A 13,346-nucleotide genomic window follows, 5' to 3' on the forward strand; every position below is an offset into this window, starting at 1 on the left:
AAGCAGTCAGGTGTCTTCTACCCCACACACTGGACACACGTGTTCAGACAACTTCAAGAGCCAGAAGAACCCAAACATGTGTATGGGGAAGGTAATTTACATGCACAGAGAGGAAAAAGCAAGAGAACAAAAATTCCCTTCAATCCAAACCTCAGATTTACTGAACTTGAAACTTTAAAAGTCATCAAAATCTTCATTTTCTACACCATGAGTTATATTAAAAAAAACCCTAGCAACAACTCAGGGGGACAAATAATAAAGAGACAAAAAACCAGAATAAAAACCTGGAGTAGGAGATAGAAAAGAGAGATTCATCAGCAAAGCTCCTCCAAAAGGGGGTTTGGAGCTGAGGGCAGAGGCAGCTCAATGGCAGCATTCTGGAAAGAGCTGATTTGATTTGGCTGTTACTACTGAGGAAAAAACTAAAACAAAACAACAAAAAAAAAAACCCTAAAACAAAACTAAAGCAGCTCAATCATGTATTTACTTCCTCTTCATTTCATTAATCCTACCCAGGGCTGCAGCTGAGGCAAAGCTGAGTTTATTGCCCCCAACCCTGCTTTGGGGTGTGCTCTGCCCAGGTGAGCCAGCACCTCCCAGGGCTGCTCTTAACTTCCCCCAGCTGTGTTTTCCTGATGTCCCAAACATCTCCACCTGGTTCTGCAGATGGAGCAGCTGCAGTTGGAGGCAAACACCTGGTGAGCCACAGCCCTGCCCTGCTTTGCAAGGGGAGATCTGAGTTACAGCAGCTCCTGCCCTATTTAAGGCCTGTAAGTGCTGTGTTTGTGGTAAATAATTTGCCTCCTTTGAGCCCAGCGAACCTGAAAAGCTCAGCTAGGCAGCTTTGCACTGACCAGCCACCAAAAACCTCCTGAAGATGTGGAAAGGAGTGCTAAATCTAGCAGAGGTTGTACTCAGAGCAGACCACTACTGGATGCTCCAGTGATTGTACCTTTACAACAGTTGCATTTCTCACACACCAGCTTTGGGCTACACCAACTCAACCAGCAAGAGAGCTGCAGATGTGCCTGGCTCCAGGCTGGCAGGAGCCTCCCTTGGGATAGAGGAAGAGCCTGGTGCTGTTCACTGCTGATGTCTGACCTGGTGCTCCAAGCTCCAGAGTGAGTACTTGGAAATTCACTTCTCTAGAAAAACATTTGACAAATACTCATCCTCTAGGGAATGTCACGATGAGCAGAGCAAGAGAAGTAGTAGGACTGTTTTCTGAGGGATTTTTACAACACTCATATCAAGTAACACCTCTCTTCAAATCAATACTGCAGTCTGAGCAGGCTTTCAGCCCAACAGTTCATTCTTCTTGGAGACTCCTTACAACTAAGCAGCAGTGTCATACATCTACCTGGCTAGCAGTGCTGCTTCAGCATTTCTTTGTACCATTTTCCTGTAAGTTCTTGGTCAGTGATGGTAGTATTTATGTTAAGAACACAAGAGTATATAACTAAAACACTACAAACTGGAGAGGGGGACAGTGCACTCAAAAAAACCCCAAACCCACTTCCCAACAGGCTCCAGATGTCTGGAGACTACAGCATCAGCAAAAGCAGCTGTTTGTTACTTAGCAGTCATTTCCAAGTGACTTGAGCTGAATTCGGTATTGTAGTCACACAGGACAAACAATCCGTGAGAGATGCTCAAGGCCAGGTTGGAATGGGCTCTCAGCCACCTGGGATAGTGAAAGGTGTCCCTGCCCATAGCAGGGGTTTGGAACGGGATGATCTTTACGGACCCTTCCAATCCAAACCATTCTGGGAGTCTATGTAATAAAATTTTGGGGGAAAAGGAGATAATTTAAGGGTTAAATTAAATCTTGCAAGGCCAAACTGACAGGAATCCATTCCAGAAAGCCTGCAGGGTCAACTTGTATTGACTACAGAAGATCCTTGTGCAAATTAAAAGGTTTCCCTGCCTGTTTGTTTTGGCATATGGAAAAGCTGCGAATTCATTCCCTAAGGTTCGCACCAAGGAGGCTGTTAAATGCCAGGACAAGTCTCGGGCCTGGGATGTTTGGATGGTAAGGAGTGCTGGAGGTGCAGCCTGCTGCAATTCTCCCATGTGCTCAGGAGTCAAATCAAATCAAGCTGACATTTGTAAAAGCCCCTCTCGGGTCCCATTTCCAAACACCTGCATCCCTGGGTCCCCCAGTTCTCCTGTTTCTCAGTGCCCCTCTGCAGGAAGGAGTTATTCACTATGAAAATGGAGAGTGCCTGTCTTCCTCACCCATGCAGAACAGCTAATCCTACCAGGATAATCCTGCTTTAATGAGAAAACTATAGGACCTTTGATAAAGCATATAAATCTTAGAAAAGCCCTACTACAACATTCCTTAGTCTCTGGGACTGGATGACCGACCTCTAAAATGAATTTTGCATGTGGCTTCTCAAGCTGTGGAAGGTAACACGTGGCAGGGAGAGCAAACTGCTGCCTCTTGTTTGCAAGACACCATAAAATCTGTAACAGTGCTGCAGGCAAATTTCCCATGCCTCTGGACACGTGTGCTACTCCATCAACAAAATGCCTCAACCTCTGCCTGCCACAGGAGCCAGAGGACACCGTCACATCCAGCTCCTTTTATCCAACTCACAGCACACTTCCCAAAATGGGAATGGCCATGATACAGCTGACCTGCCCCAAGTCCGTGGCTCTAAAGGTTCAGTGATTTCCTACAGCCCAACAAAGAGCTGGGAGATGGCAGGAACTGCGTCAGAGCCAACCTGGGCTGCAGCACAGCTGCTGAGCTCCAAGATAAACTTTCGAGCCTCTGCCAAACTGAGAATCTGTGTCAGGTTTTGTATGACAAAAGAAAAAAAAAAAAAAAAAAAGACTTGAAAACAATTCCTCATTACAGCTTAGGTGTAGAAATCCACAGACACTTTTTCCTGACCTCACAAGACCTTGCTCCAGCACCGGAGGAGAAGAACCCAATGAATTGACATTTCAACACTTTCTTTTCCCCTCAAGTACAAACACACAACTGCTGAGAAAAAGCAGTGATGCTCTGACCTGACACAACCAGTCGTGTTGAGGGATAATTCCTGTGCTGTATCAGTGACTGGAATTACCAGGGCTTTGCCAACAGCTTAATGAGATGGAAACTCATGCTCCCACTGCCAGAATTTGTTTGTCGGGCTATAAACTATTTAGATGCCCTGAATATTTTGCTCCTGTGTTATAAAACAGGTGTGACGAGGTGCATCTCCATTCACGGAGCTGCTGCTCGGAGCAGCACGGCCTTTTGGACAGATCTAAATTCCTGGTGTGCTGTGTGTACACAGGGAGATCTGTCCACTGGCTTCTCCTTCACCAAAAGGGGCTCTCAGAGCCTGGATGGCAACTTGGGTCAACCTGCCCAGAGTCCTGGACTGGCTTTGTGTGGTGCTGCCAGGCTCTCCAGGGCTTCCTGGGCCACCTCAGACCAGCAAGAGCACCAGCAGGACAGTAAAAGTGCAATGCTGGTGGAAACTGAGGCAATCCTTACACGTGCACAGGGGAAAAGGGGAGATTCTATGCCAACCAAACAATCTTGTTTGGTACCTGTGAGACTGAAGGCAAGAATTCCTGCATGGATGAGATCCTGGTGTTTGGTGTTCACCTGTCCTCACGCCATCAGGATAGTCCTCAGCACTGATGGAGGATCAAAATGAGGTAAAGAATGTTCAGGAGCACTGACTGAGTCTACAAGTGTTTTTTTCTGAGCATATTTTACCATAAAAATATAACTAATTTTATTCCATTAAATTTATTTCAAACTTAGCTTTCTTAATTAGAGGTACAGGGCTCGAGGGGAACTGCTGTAATTATTAAATGGGAAATAAAACCTGATGAAAACAGTAACTGCAGTGACTGAAAACTTAAATAAAACTGCTAGAGGACAAATCAAGAAACATCCAAAAATCAGCTGCTCAACAGTTTATGTGCTCTGATAGTCATTTACCCATTCAAATGCACAAAGAGGTTTTATTTTCCTATTTTCCCTCTTGCTAAAATCAATACTACCCAGGAAAGGAAAAAAAAAAAGGGTTGTTCAATGAGACAAATATATACAAGAAGAAAACAGTCAGAAAAGTGCCTGGGAATGTTTTTGGAATACTGCAGTGCAAAACCAAGGCTCTCCCTCAGAAGATTCCATCAAATTAACTCCTAGGTGCTCAGCATGTCTAGATAAAGAGGGAAAACCAAGCTTTCACAGAAAAAAACATCCCCTGGGGGGGGAAAAAGGGCACCACCAGTGTATTCTGGAATGTGGAAACTCAGGTGGGCCAAGGGCAGTAATCTGAAATCAGGTATTTTGCAGCAGAGGGGTAAATAAACATCAGTAAATGGATGCAGGTGATCCAACCACGATCCCAGTGCGGGCTGATTTGCAGTCCCTGATATGGGAGTCATATGAACAAGCCACTGTGTGACACAATTCCTGACCCAGGCTGGGTTAGGAGTCGGAATGCCTCTCTGGAAGAACGCTCCTGAGGACGACGCAGTTTTTGTAAAGTACAGTGTGTCTCCTTACTCACCACGGAAGGTGATCCATCAGCATCTGTAGTGTGAAGAGAGAAGCAAACAGCAGAAGGAAAGCAAAGTGCTAGAAAGAATTCCTGGCTAGAATCTGCTGCTTTAAATCTTCCCATGAACACGGGCTGTGAGCTGCAGAACGACACACTCGCACCGGGAAAGCAAAATGGGTACAAGGCTCCCATCCAACTTGGATTTAATGGCAGAGAAGATAGATCTGCTCTTTGAGAAAAATCCCAATTGTTGATTTCTATTTTGTCTGGCGATGGAGCACAGTATTCCTCCTTCCTTCCTGCCAAAAGTGGTGGAAGTACGATGTGCTTTAAAGTAATTACAGCAGCTCATCCCAGAAGTGGCTGCATTTCAAACGAGGCAGGAGATGCACAAGAGGGGAGTGGCTGCTCCTGGCTGAAAAAGCTGAACCTGCCTTCAGACCCGGGGATGACAACAAACCACCACATTTGCTTCCGATACCTGTCCAATTTGCCCCCTTCTGGTCTGCCTAACCCTGCTGCACCTCCGTGGATGGCTGGAAAATCCACAGCAGCATGGCTCAACGTGGCACTCATGGGCAGGACATGCCATCCTACAGGGACTTAGCTTGATCCAAGGTTTTTTGAGCTGGTATCTCTCTGACTCCTCGGCAAAACTGGCAAACATTTGGCTGTGCCAACCCTGCACCCCTCTAAACATTGCAGTACGCCTGGAAGTGCGCAGTATTTTCATTATTGGTAGAACAGCCATAATTATCCAAATAAAACTATTACTATACTGGGTCTCTGATCATAAATAGAACTTAATGGATTTTATTACATCCCAGGAAGCAAGAGCTACAGAAGGAAAAGTATTGCTAAATGTGCTTTGCTACTACCTATCAATTTCTCCTAAACACTCAGCACTTAAGAAATACCCAAAGAAACACACTGCTCCCACTGCATAACCATTGCAAGTTCCCCTCTGAGCTCTTCCCCTGTAGCCAGCTCGCAGGGGACGTTTCAGCAGCTGAAAATTAAAGGGTCACAATATTGAGCCTTCAGGCATCAAGTTCACAATGGAAATAGCAGCTGACACAGAAAGGGCTCTGCTGAGCACGGCGGTGATAATTCTGTTGCCTCAGAGCTGGAAGCAGCTCACTTACGCAAAGTTTGTTATTTAACTCAGCGAGGAATGAAAGAAAATGCCACAGCCATGGATTTATTCCTTACACAGCCTCTTTCAAATCACACTCCACACCGGAGGCGCGCTAGCAGTGAGTCTTTAACTCTGGCTGCAGCATCCTCTTATATCCAAATAATTCCCTGTCAAGTGCCGGGGAAGGCAGTGATGGCCTCAGCGAGTGCTGCTTGTCCTGCAAACCCGTCTACTGGAGCCCAACTTCCAGAAAACTTCGCAGGAGCCAAACACCACTAGATGCCACAGGTCCAAGAGCGAGTGACAACAAATCTGGGATGTCCGACAGTCACCAGTCCAAGTGGCCTCATGGAGAAGGGCAGGAACAACGAGGACTTCAGTGGGGCAGCCAGATATGCCAGCTTCCCATTTGCCCCTGCTCACATAATCCAGGAAAAGCCATCTTTCCACCCCCGGGGACTCCCCACCTGGCCCCGCTCCGCGGTGACAGCCCAGGCCTGCTGCTATCTCCCAAACAGATGCATTTATTCTCCTGAGAGCCTCCCACGTCTTATCTAGCTGGCAGTTTCTGAACGTCGAGCGCCAAGTCCGGCTAAAACCACTTTAAGCTCTTTTAGGCAACAATTCCTGAGAGCGTTTTGGCAGTGGAGTGAGGCAGGCGGGACGGCAGCCCCGCTGCAGCGTCCTCTGCGCTGTCCTGCCGGGATGGGCACGGAAAGCAACCCCTGCACCCCGCTCTAGAGATGCTGTAAACAGGACCTGGCACAGGAATGGATGTAGAGTTTACAGAGATGCCTTGCTTCAAGCAAATTTGCCTCTCAACACATGGCCAAACTCTCACGCAATAAATTAACTATTTGGCAGCCACCGAACTAGCGCTGGAGCCAAACCAATTAGAGTTTAATGTGATCCCAATTTCCTATTTCTGCGACGGGGGTCGGGGAGGTGGGGGGAGCAGGGGGAAGAGGAGGGAGGGAGAGCAAAGTAAATCCCCTCCTGGTTTATAAATCCTTGCCAATCATCCCAGATAAACCTGTCACCCACAGCTCTAAATCTGTACTTGCACTCGCGTGCTCCGAGGGACGTGGTGGGAAAAGGCGCATCGGACGCAGCCAGCCTGACTCTCGACATGTGTTTTCCATACTTGGGAAATTCAATCATTTAAAAAATATTTACCAAGCTTTGTCTTTAATTAGAAAAACATGACGACGGATAAGGCGAGTTATTGTTTCTAAGCTAGAAATGTCAGAGATCCTCGTGATGTCAGAAGATAAACCCCATCAGCGACCCGCGGACGCGCTGCCAGGGCCGCAAATGTTTCGAGGGATTTTTTTCATCTCCCCTCAAAGTTCAGCTCCTTCCAGTCAGAATTCATCGGTGGCTTCTTGGCCCCCACCAAAGCTACTCCGGGAGGAGGAGGAGGAGATGGAGGGAAGGCTCCTGCAGCAGATTTGCCAGACGGGTGTTTTAATGCAAACGAGCTCGCACAACGGGGGAGGAACAGAGGAACATTTGACTTCTTTGTGTTTTAACATCCTGACTCTGGTACCTCCCTTGCACAAGTAATTACCTGCCCTCAACTAAGATAAGCAAATTAATCTCATCCACACCTGGAAACGCCACAGGCTGAGCTGTCCCCATCATTTAAAAAAGTGTTAATTTAAGTTTCTGCTTAGCCAAGGCTCAGAGAAATGCTCGCTCTCGGGAACACAGCCACAGAATACTGCAGCCCACAATACTCACCTAAGAAAAGGAAGCTGCCTGCGCTCCAAGCAGACAACCAGGAGTTCTGCCTGCCCAGGACCATGGGGGCCCTACAGCTGTACCCCACACTACAGCCCCTCTTCCACCTCTGTTTGATCCAACACCTCTGGCCAGATCCGGAGAGGCTCCGCAGGCAGGATGCATAAGTTAGAAGTACAAAGCAAATATTTGTTGGCAACAAACAAAAGACAGCCGGGATGTAATGAGCTGCAAGGCCCATTTGTGGGCTCACCACTCCTGTTAAGGTGACTGAAGAGTCTTTGCTGACCAGGTGGGGGTCAGGGAGGGTCCCTGGACTGGCTCCTCAGCACTGCCCGGCTGTTGTGTGCCACCAGCCCAGTCCCACCAGTGCCAGCAACTGCTGGACCCAACCACCCCTCGCCAGTCCCTGGCCAGACCAGCCCATTCCCACATACCCCAAACATGTATAGCCTCCCTGCTTTATCTCCTTTAGGGCTTTATACCTCCTTCTCCTCCTCCTCTTGTTGCCTCCTGGCAGAGAAGGCGGGATCAAACACACAAAAAGGCCAGGTGGGAGCGTGTCAGGTGATATATTTGGAGGAACTTCCTGCTACAACAACCAGGTGCACTACTAGGAAGTGAAAGCCAACTCCCAAGAGGTCATGAGGATTAAAAAGTACGGCTAAGCAGGGAGAAGCTGGTATTGATGCCAACAAACTGGTGTGTCTATCGAAACCACTTGGACAAAAGCAGCAGTAAGTCTGCTAACATTCACTAAGTATTTGTTTGATTATTTTATATCCACAGTCAAAAAAAGGCTAATCCTGCATTTTTCCATTCAAAACCATACCTGTAATGAGAGAGTTCTATAATATTTTTCAAATATTTTTTAGCAAGCTTTGAAGTGTCACCTATGGCCCCAAAGCCAAGCCATGAGTATGCCATGTACCTTGTGAAAACACCCTTGCAACCCAAGGCTGAGGGCTAATAGCAATGACTATCTTAAATACCAACATAAATCTACACTGGAGAAAATCCCTGCCTGAACAGTCTGATCCTTTAAATTATCCCAAGTGTGCAAAGCACGTCACTGAGGAAAACATATGTGCAGAGTTTGACTTCAAAGTCCAAGTGCCAGAAAAGCTGCTACCTGTAGAAGTTAGTGGCGCTCTCTGATGACACGGAGTAAAGGACATTTTAATTGACTTCTGGGGTCAGGGTTGATTAACCTGGAGCACAAAATACAGCCAAAATGACGCCCAGGACACCTCTGTAGCTGAATCAAACAAGGGTGTGCACACAGGATGTGGCACAAAGAGATAGGAAGGTGACAGGGACACAGGACAAGTTTTAAGTCCCAGACACTGGCTGGACAAGCGGTTTTCTGGAAAAGCTCCAGGTAAATCACCTGTCTGGGTGGAAACCCTTCCCCTGGGACTTTCTACATCAGAGGGGGAGAGATGGATTCACTTCTCACCTTTTTGAGTTTTACAGCCACCTCCTTCTTCTGAAAGGGAAGAGTTCACCTCTGATTCTTGCCAGCAAGAGAGAAACCTGAGCAGTTCCCCCCCCTCCAGTGGCTCATGGCAGCCTCTCGAGGTGCCTGTGACTCCTTGGCAGCTCAGGCAGATGGCAAGCACTCAGCTCACTATTCCACTCCAGTCCTGCTTCCAGCAGAGTCAACTCCACAAGCTCTACCCCAAGTACAAGCTCTTTTCGACCCTCAGAGTCCCTGCAAATCAAAAAACTCTTTTTCTTTTCGCTGACTGCTTTAAAATGTCAGTTTATTTCACTCTCCTGAACACTGGCACAAAGGAAGAGGAACACCTTAAGCCTTTCATTTTACGGCATATGAAAATCAAGACTAAGTCCCTGAATGATCCATTTCAATTTCTGCCCATTGGAAATGTAAGAAGAGCATATTCATGAGAGCCACTATGTGCTTCAAACTGGAACATCCCAAAGTTTCAAAGCACTCCTTCATTGCTTCTCTCTTTCCCCATCATTAGTTCCACACTGAGCACTGATCCACTTCTCTGTAACACACACCCAAAGGAATCAAGCAACCTCCTGACATTGCCAGGATCTGTGTAACACAGCAGAAATCATTGGGCTGATAACCAAAGCAATGCAGATAATTAGATTTATAAAAATTATGAGTCTACAGCTGATTATTACTTTCTTGAGACCAAAGATAAACCCCAGCAGTGTTCTTGGGCTGACACTGGGCTCAAGAACTAAGTGATGTCTTGTGTCAGCGTTCAGGCTGTTAACAGCTGGCACTAACAGGACATCCTTACCTGATCTATCTACAAAGGTCCTGATAGCTATAGCCCATATCTATGTGCTTATCTTTATAAAGCAGCTGCATGGCTCACCAGGCTTATCCTTAGCATTCCCCAATGGATGCTGGGCCACAGGCACATTAAAGCTGCACAAAAATAACACCTTAGCTCCCACTCCAAGCATTCCAGGTGCCCTCACCCTCTCCTGCCAGGGGCTATGGCTTTGCTGTCCCTGCTGCCGTAAGGTCAGTGATTGCTTCCGCAGTCCTGTCAGCAGCGCCCAGATGAAAAGCCCTAATCACAAAATAACAAACTGGTTTGGGCTGGGAGGGACCTTAGAGACCACCTTGTTCCACCCCTTTGCCATGGGCAGGGACACCTTCCACTAGCCCAGGCCGCTCCAAGCCCCATCCAGCCTGGCCTTGGACACTTCCAGGGATCCAGGGGCAGCCACAGCTTCTCTGGGCACCCTGTGCCAGGGCCTCCCCACCCTCACAGGGAACAATTCCTTCCTAATCTCAGACATGGTTTAATATTGCAAAACTCAACAGCTACACACACATCCATACGTTCCTGCCACGATCCAATAAAACATTCAAACAGCTTGCCCTGTGTTGCAGAAACTGTCACAGCTGAGAGAGGAACTGGTTTCACATACCCATCCTGAACCTATGATGGAGGCACAAGATCCCTGTCTCCCTTAGCTTCAATGATTTTTAGCAGGATTTCAAAGGTGTGTCTGTCCTCCCTGTGCTCAGTCTGAGGGAAGCAGGGAGTCCGAGCAGTCTCTGCATACACCATTGAGCTGCACCACGAGCAGACACACTGTGTGGGATTTGTTTCATCCAACTCCTCACTGCCAAAGCCTAAGCCAGCTCTCCTGGACTCCCCTTGCAGGCAGTGAAAAAGCCCAGGCACCTCCAGTGTGGAATTTGTCTCATTCAAAGAGAGGTGTGCAAGGCTGGAGAGATGCAACACCCTCAGAAGCGCCTGTTTCTCCAATGTGACTTCAAAGGGAGCTTGGGGGAAGGAGATGGGGCACAGAGGGCTGACTTTGGACAGCGGGGTTAAAGCACATGATCTCACCCGAGCTCCTTCTGTGGGCCCTTTTCTTCAGGGCTGACAAAATGAAGGTTAGGAGCCAGGTGCCAGGGCTCTCCACAGCCACGTGGATGTGGACATGGCTCTCCCACCACGGTGCTCTCCAGGCACCTGGGACACTGGCTGGGTAAAGTCCACGTGCCTTGCCAGACTCATATATTTCTAACTGCCTTAAGGGGTAACAGCCTCACTTCAACATCTCCACACACTTTGCATCAAGCAGCACAACAAAGTATAAAACCACCCGCTGCAACTTCTGTCACTCGGTAATTCCTTCTCCATATCGGGAATGCAGCTTTCAGAGTGGTTTCCACATTAGCATCAGCATCTATCTTTACACTGCTTCCCTATGAGCAATCACACTTCATTTTAAAATTCCTGAATTTCCTGAGCTTTGGGATGTGCTTTTAACTGCTTTTCTCCCTTTCCTGAGCTATGGCTTATCCGCAGAGTCACCTTGAGGCCATGATCCAGCCCATGTGCAATGGACATTGCTACACACAGACACCCCGGCTCCGTCCGGCACCTCACTCCTCATCCCGGGATGGGCTCATTCTCCATTCCCAGTTGTGGATAAACAAGCACAGGCCACAAAACGCTCAGGAGATTGAAAAACAGGCTAACCACGTGCTCTCCTGCCAACCTCCTGGCTTGCAGAGGGCACAACACTTCTGGCAACAAACCCAGGAGTTTTGGGAAATTAATGCAAATGGAGCTGAAGAGATCCACCTTCCCAGCTCCAAGCAGGAGAGGATGCTGCCAAAGCCAGGATTTATGTGCACAGGATTCACACGCACACAGGGCCGGGTCGCTGCCCGCAGTTTGCAGGGGTTGGAACACTCGTGGCCAGCTCTGTCCCGGGTATCCACTGTGGTGGCACTCCCCGGGACATTTTACCGACGTGTTCCAGCGGCGGGCTGGGAATGTGGGAAGTGCCAGGAGGGTGCAAACCTTTCCCTTTGGCTCCAACACCTGAGCTCCGGCACTGCCGGACCCAGCCGCCTGCCCAGGGGTGAGCGGGGGGGGGGAGGGCTGCACCCCTTGTTCCCGGCCGCCAAAGCCCATCCAGCCTGGAAATTCCACATAAACCCGGGGAACGCCGGGCTGGGCTTGCGGGTGGGGGTCCCCCAGGCCCACACTTCGGGGCAATGAAGCCGCACGCTGAGAAACACCCACGAACCACACACACAATTACAGACCGCGATACAAAGCGCGTGTCCCCCTCCCGCGCCCCGCTCCGGGGGCTCAGCCCCGCTCCCCCCGGCCCGGCCCCGCTCGGCCCCGGCCCAGCGCTGCCTCCCGCCCGTGCCCCGATCCCGGCTCTTACACTGGCAGCTTCCCGGGATCCCCACCATGGCCCGAATCCCCGCCGCCTCCTGCCCGGCCCGGCCCGGCCCGGCCCTCGCCGTGACGAGAGCGGGGGCGCGGCCTCCCCCGGCCCGCCCCGGGAGCCGGGCAGGAAGGGGATGTGGAGGGAGGGGAGGTGCGGTGCGTGTTAGTTCAGTGATGGATTACAGCCGAGTTGCGAGGTGTAACCTTCACAGACCCAACTGTCCGCATTCTCCACCTCCACGGAGGTCTCCCGCTCCCCCTAAGGTGTTACAATACCAGTGCACACCCCCAAAGGTGTTACAATACCTGTATCCCCAAAAGATGTTAAAATACCTGTACCCACACCCCCAAAGGTGTTACAATACCTGTATCCCCAAAAGATGTTAAAATACCTGTACACACACCCCCAAAGGTGTTACAATACCTGTATCCCCAAAAGATGTTAAAATACCCGTACACACACCCCCAAAGGTGTTACAATACCTGTATCCCCAAAAGATGTTAAAATACCTGTACCCACAACCCCAAAGGTCTTACAATACTTGTACCCCCCTAAAGTGTTAAAATATCTGAGGACAAATAGGTTTGTCCCCAGCTCAGCCCCAGTGCCTCAGGTGTTGTAACCAAAGTGGTTTTGCTCCCTCCTGGCATTTCCCACATTCCGAGCCCACCGCTAAACCACGTCTACAAAGTGTCCCAGGGAGTCTTGCCACAGTCAAATATCCATGGCAAAGGTGAGATGTGTTTCTGCTCCTACAAGCTAAATCTTTCACTGCATAAGTACCTCAAAACCTAGAAATGCCAGAGTTTGGGATCACAAGAGCTTCACTGACAGCCTGAGACTCCTATTCGGGGTTTGTCAAGGCAGCAGCCTCATAGAATCATGGAATATCCCTGAGCTGGAAGGGATCCACAAGGATCACCCAGTCCAACACCTCTGCCTGCACAGACACCCCAACAACCCCACCCTGGGCATCCCTGGCAGCGCTGTCCAAACGCTCCTGGAGCTCTGGCAGCCTCGGGGCCGTGCCCATTCCCTGGGGAACCCGGGCAGTGCCCAGCACCCTCTGGTGAGGTCTGATCGGCATCTGAAAACGAAGCACAGCTTTGCTCCCATCCTGCAGGGATTTGCCACTTTAGGTGCTCTCTGGGAAGCTGAAAATATGCCAGCTTGGTCAGGAATGTCCCAAAACACTTGGGAGTAGCTGTAGGAGGAAGATATGTGCCTGCAAATTGGGTTATAGC

At 49.3% G+C, this 13,346-nt stretch overlaps 1 protein-coding gene across 4 annotated transcripts in view; it reads right to left on the minus strand.

The window, feature by feature from the left end:
- CBFA2T2 (CBFA2/RUNX1 partner transcriptional co-repressor 2) overlaps positions 1-12,182 on the minus strand; it is a 58,397-nt gene extending 46,215 nt beyond the window's left edge. For 3 of the 4 annotated variants that reach the window (XM_032126779.1, XM_032126778.1, XM_032126776.1), the window contains exon 1: positions 12,097-12,182. In XM_032126779.1, the coding sequence (XP_031982670.1) occupies positions 12,097-12,124 (28 nt within the window). In that variant the 5' untranslated portion in view covers positions 12,125-12,182. The remainder of the gene's footprint in view (positions 1-12,096) is intronic. The other variant, XM_032126777.1, reaches the window with a different exon arrangement.
- Positions 12,183-13,346: the final 1,164 nt, after the last annotated feature.

Source organism: Corvus moneduloides, chromosome 17 (genome assembly GCF_009650955.1).
Source record: "Corvus moneduloides isolate bCorMon1 chromosome 17, bCorMon1.pri, whole genome shotgun sequence".
Taxonomy (NCBI): Eukaryota; Metazoa; Chordata; class Aves; order Passeriformes; family Corvidae; genus Corvus; species Corvus moneduloides.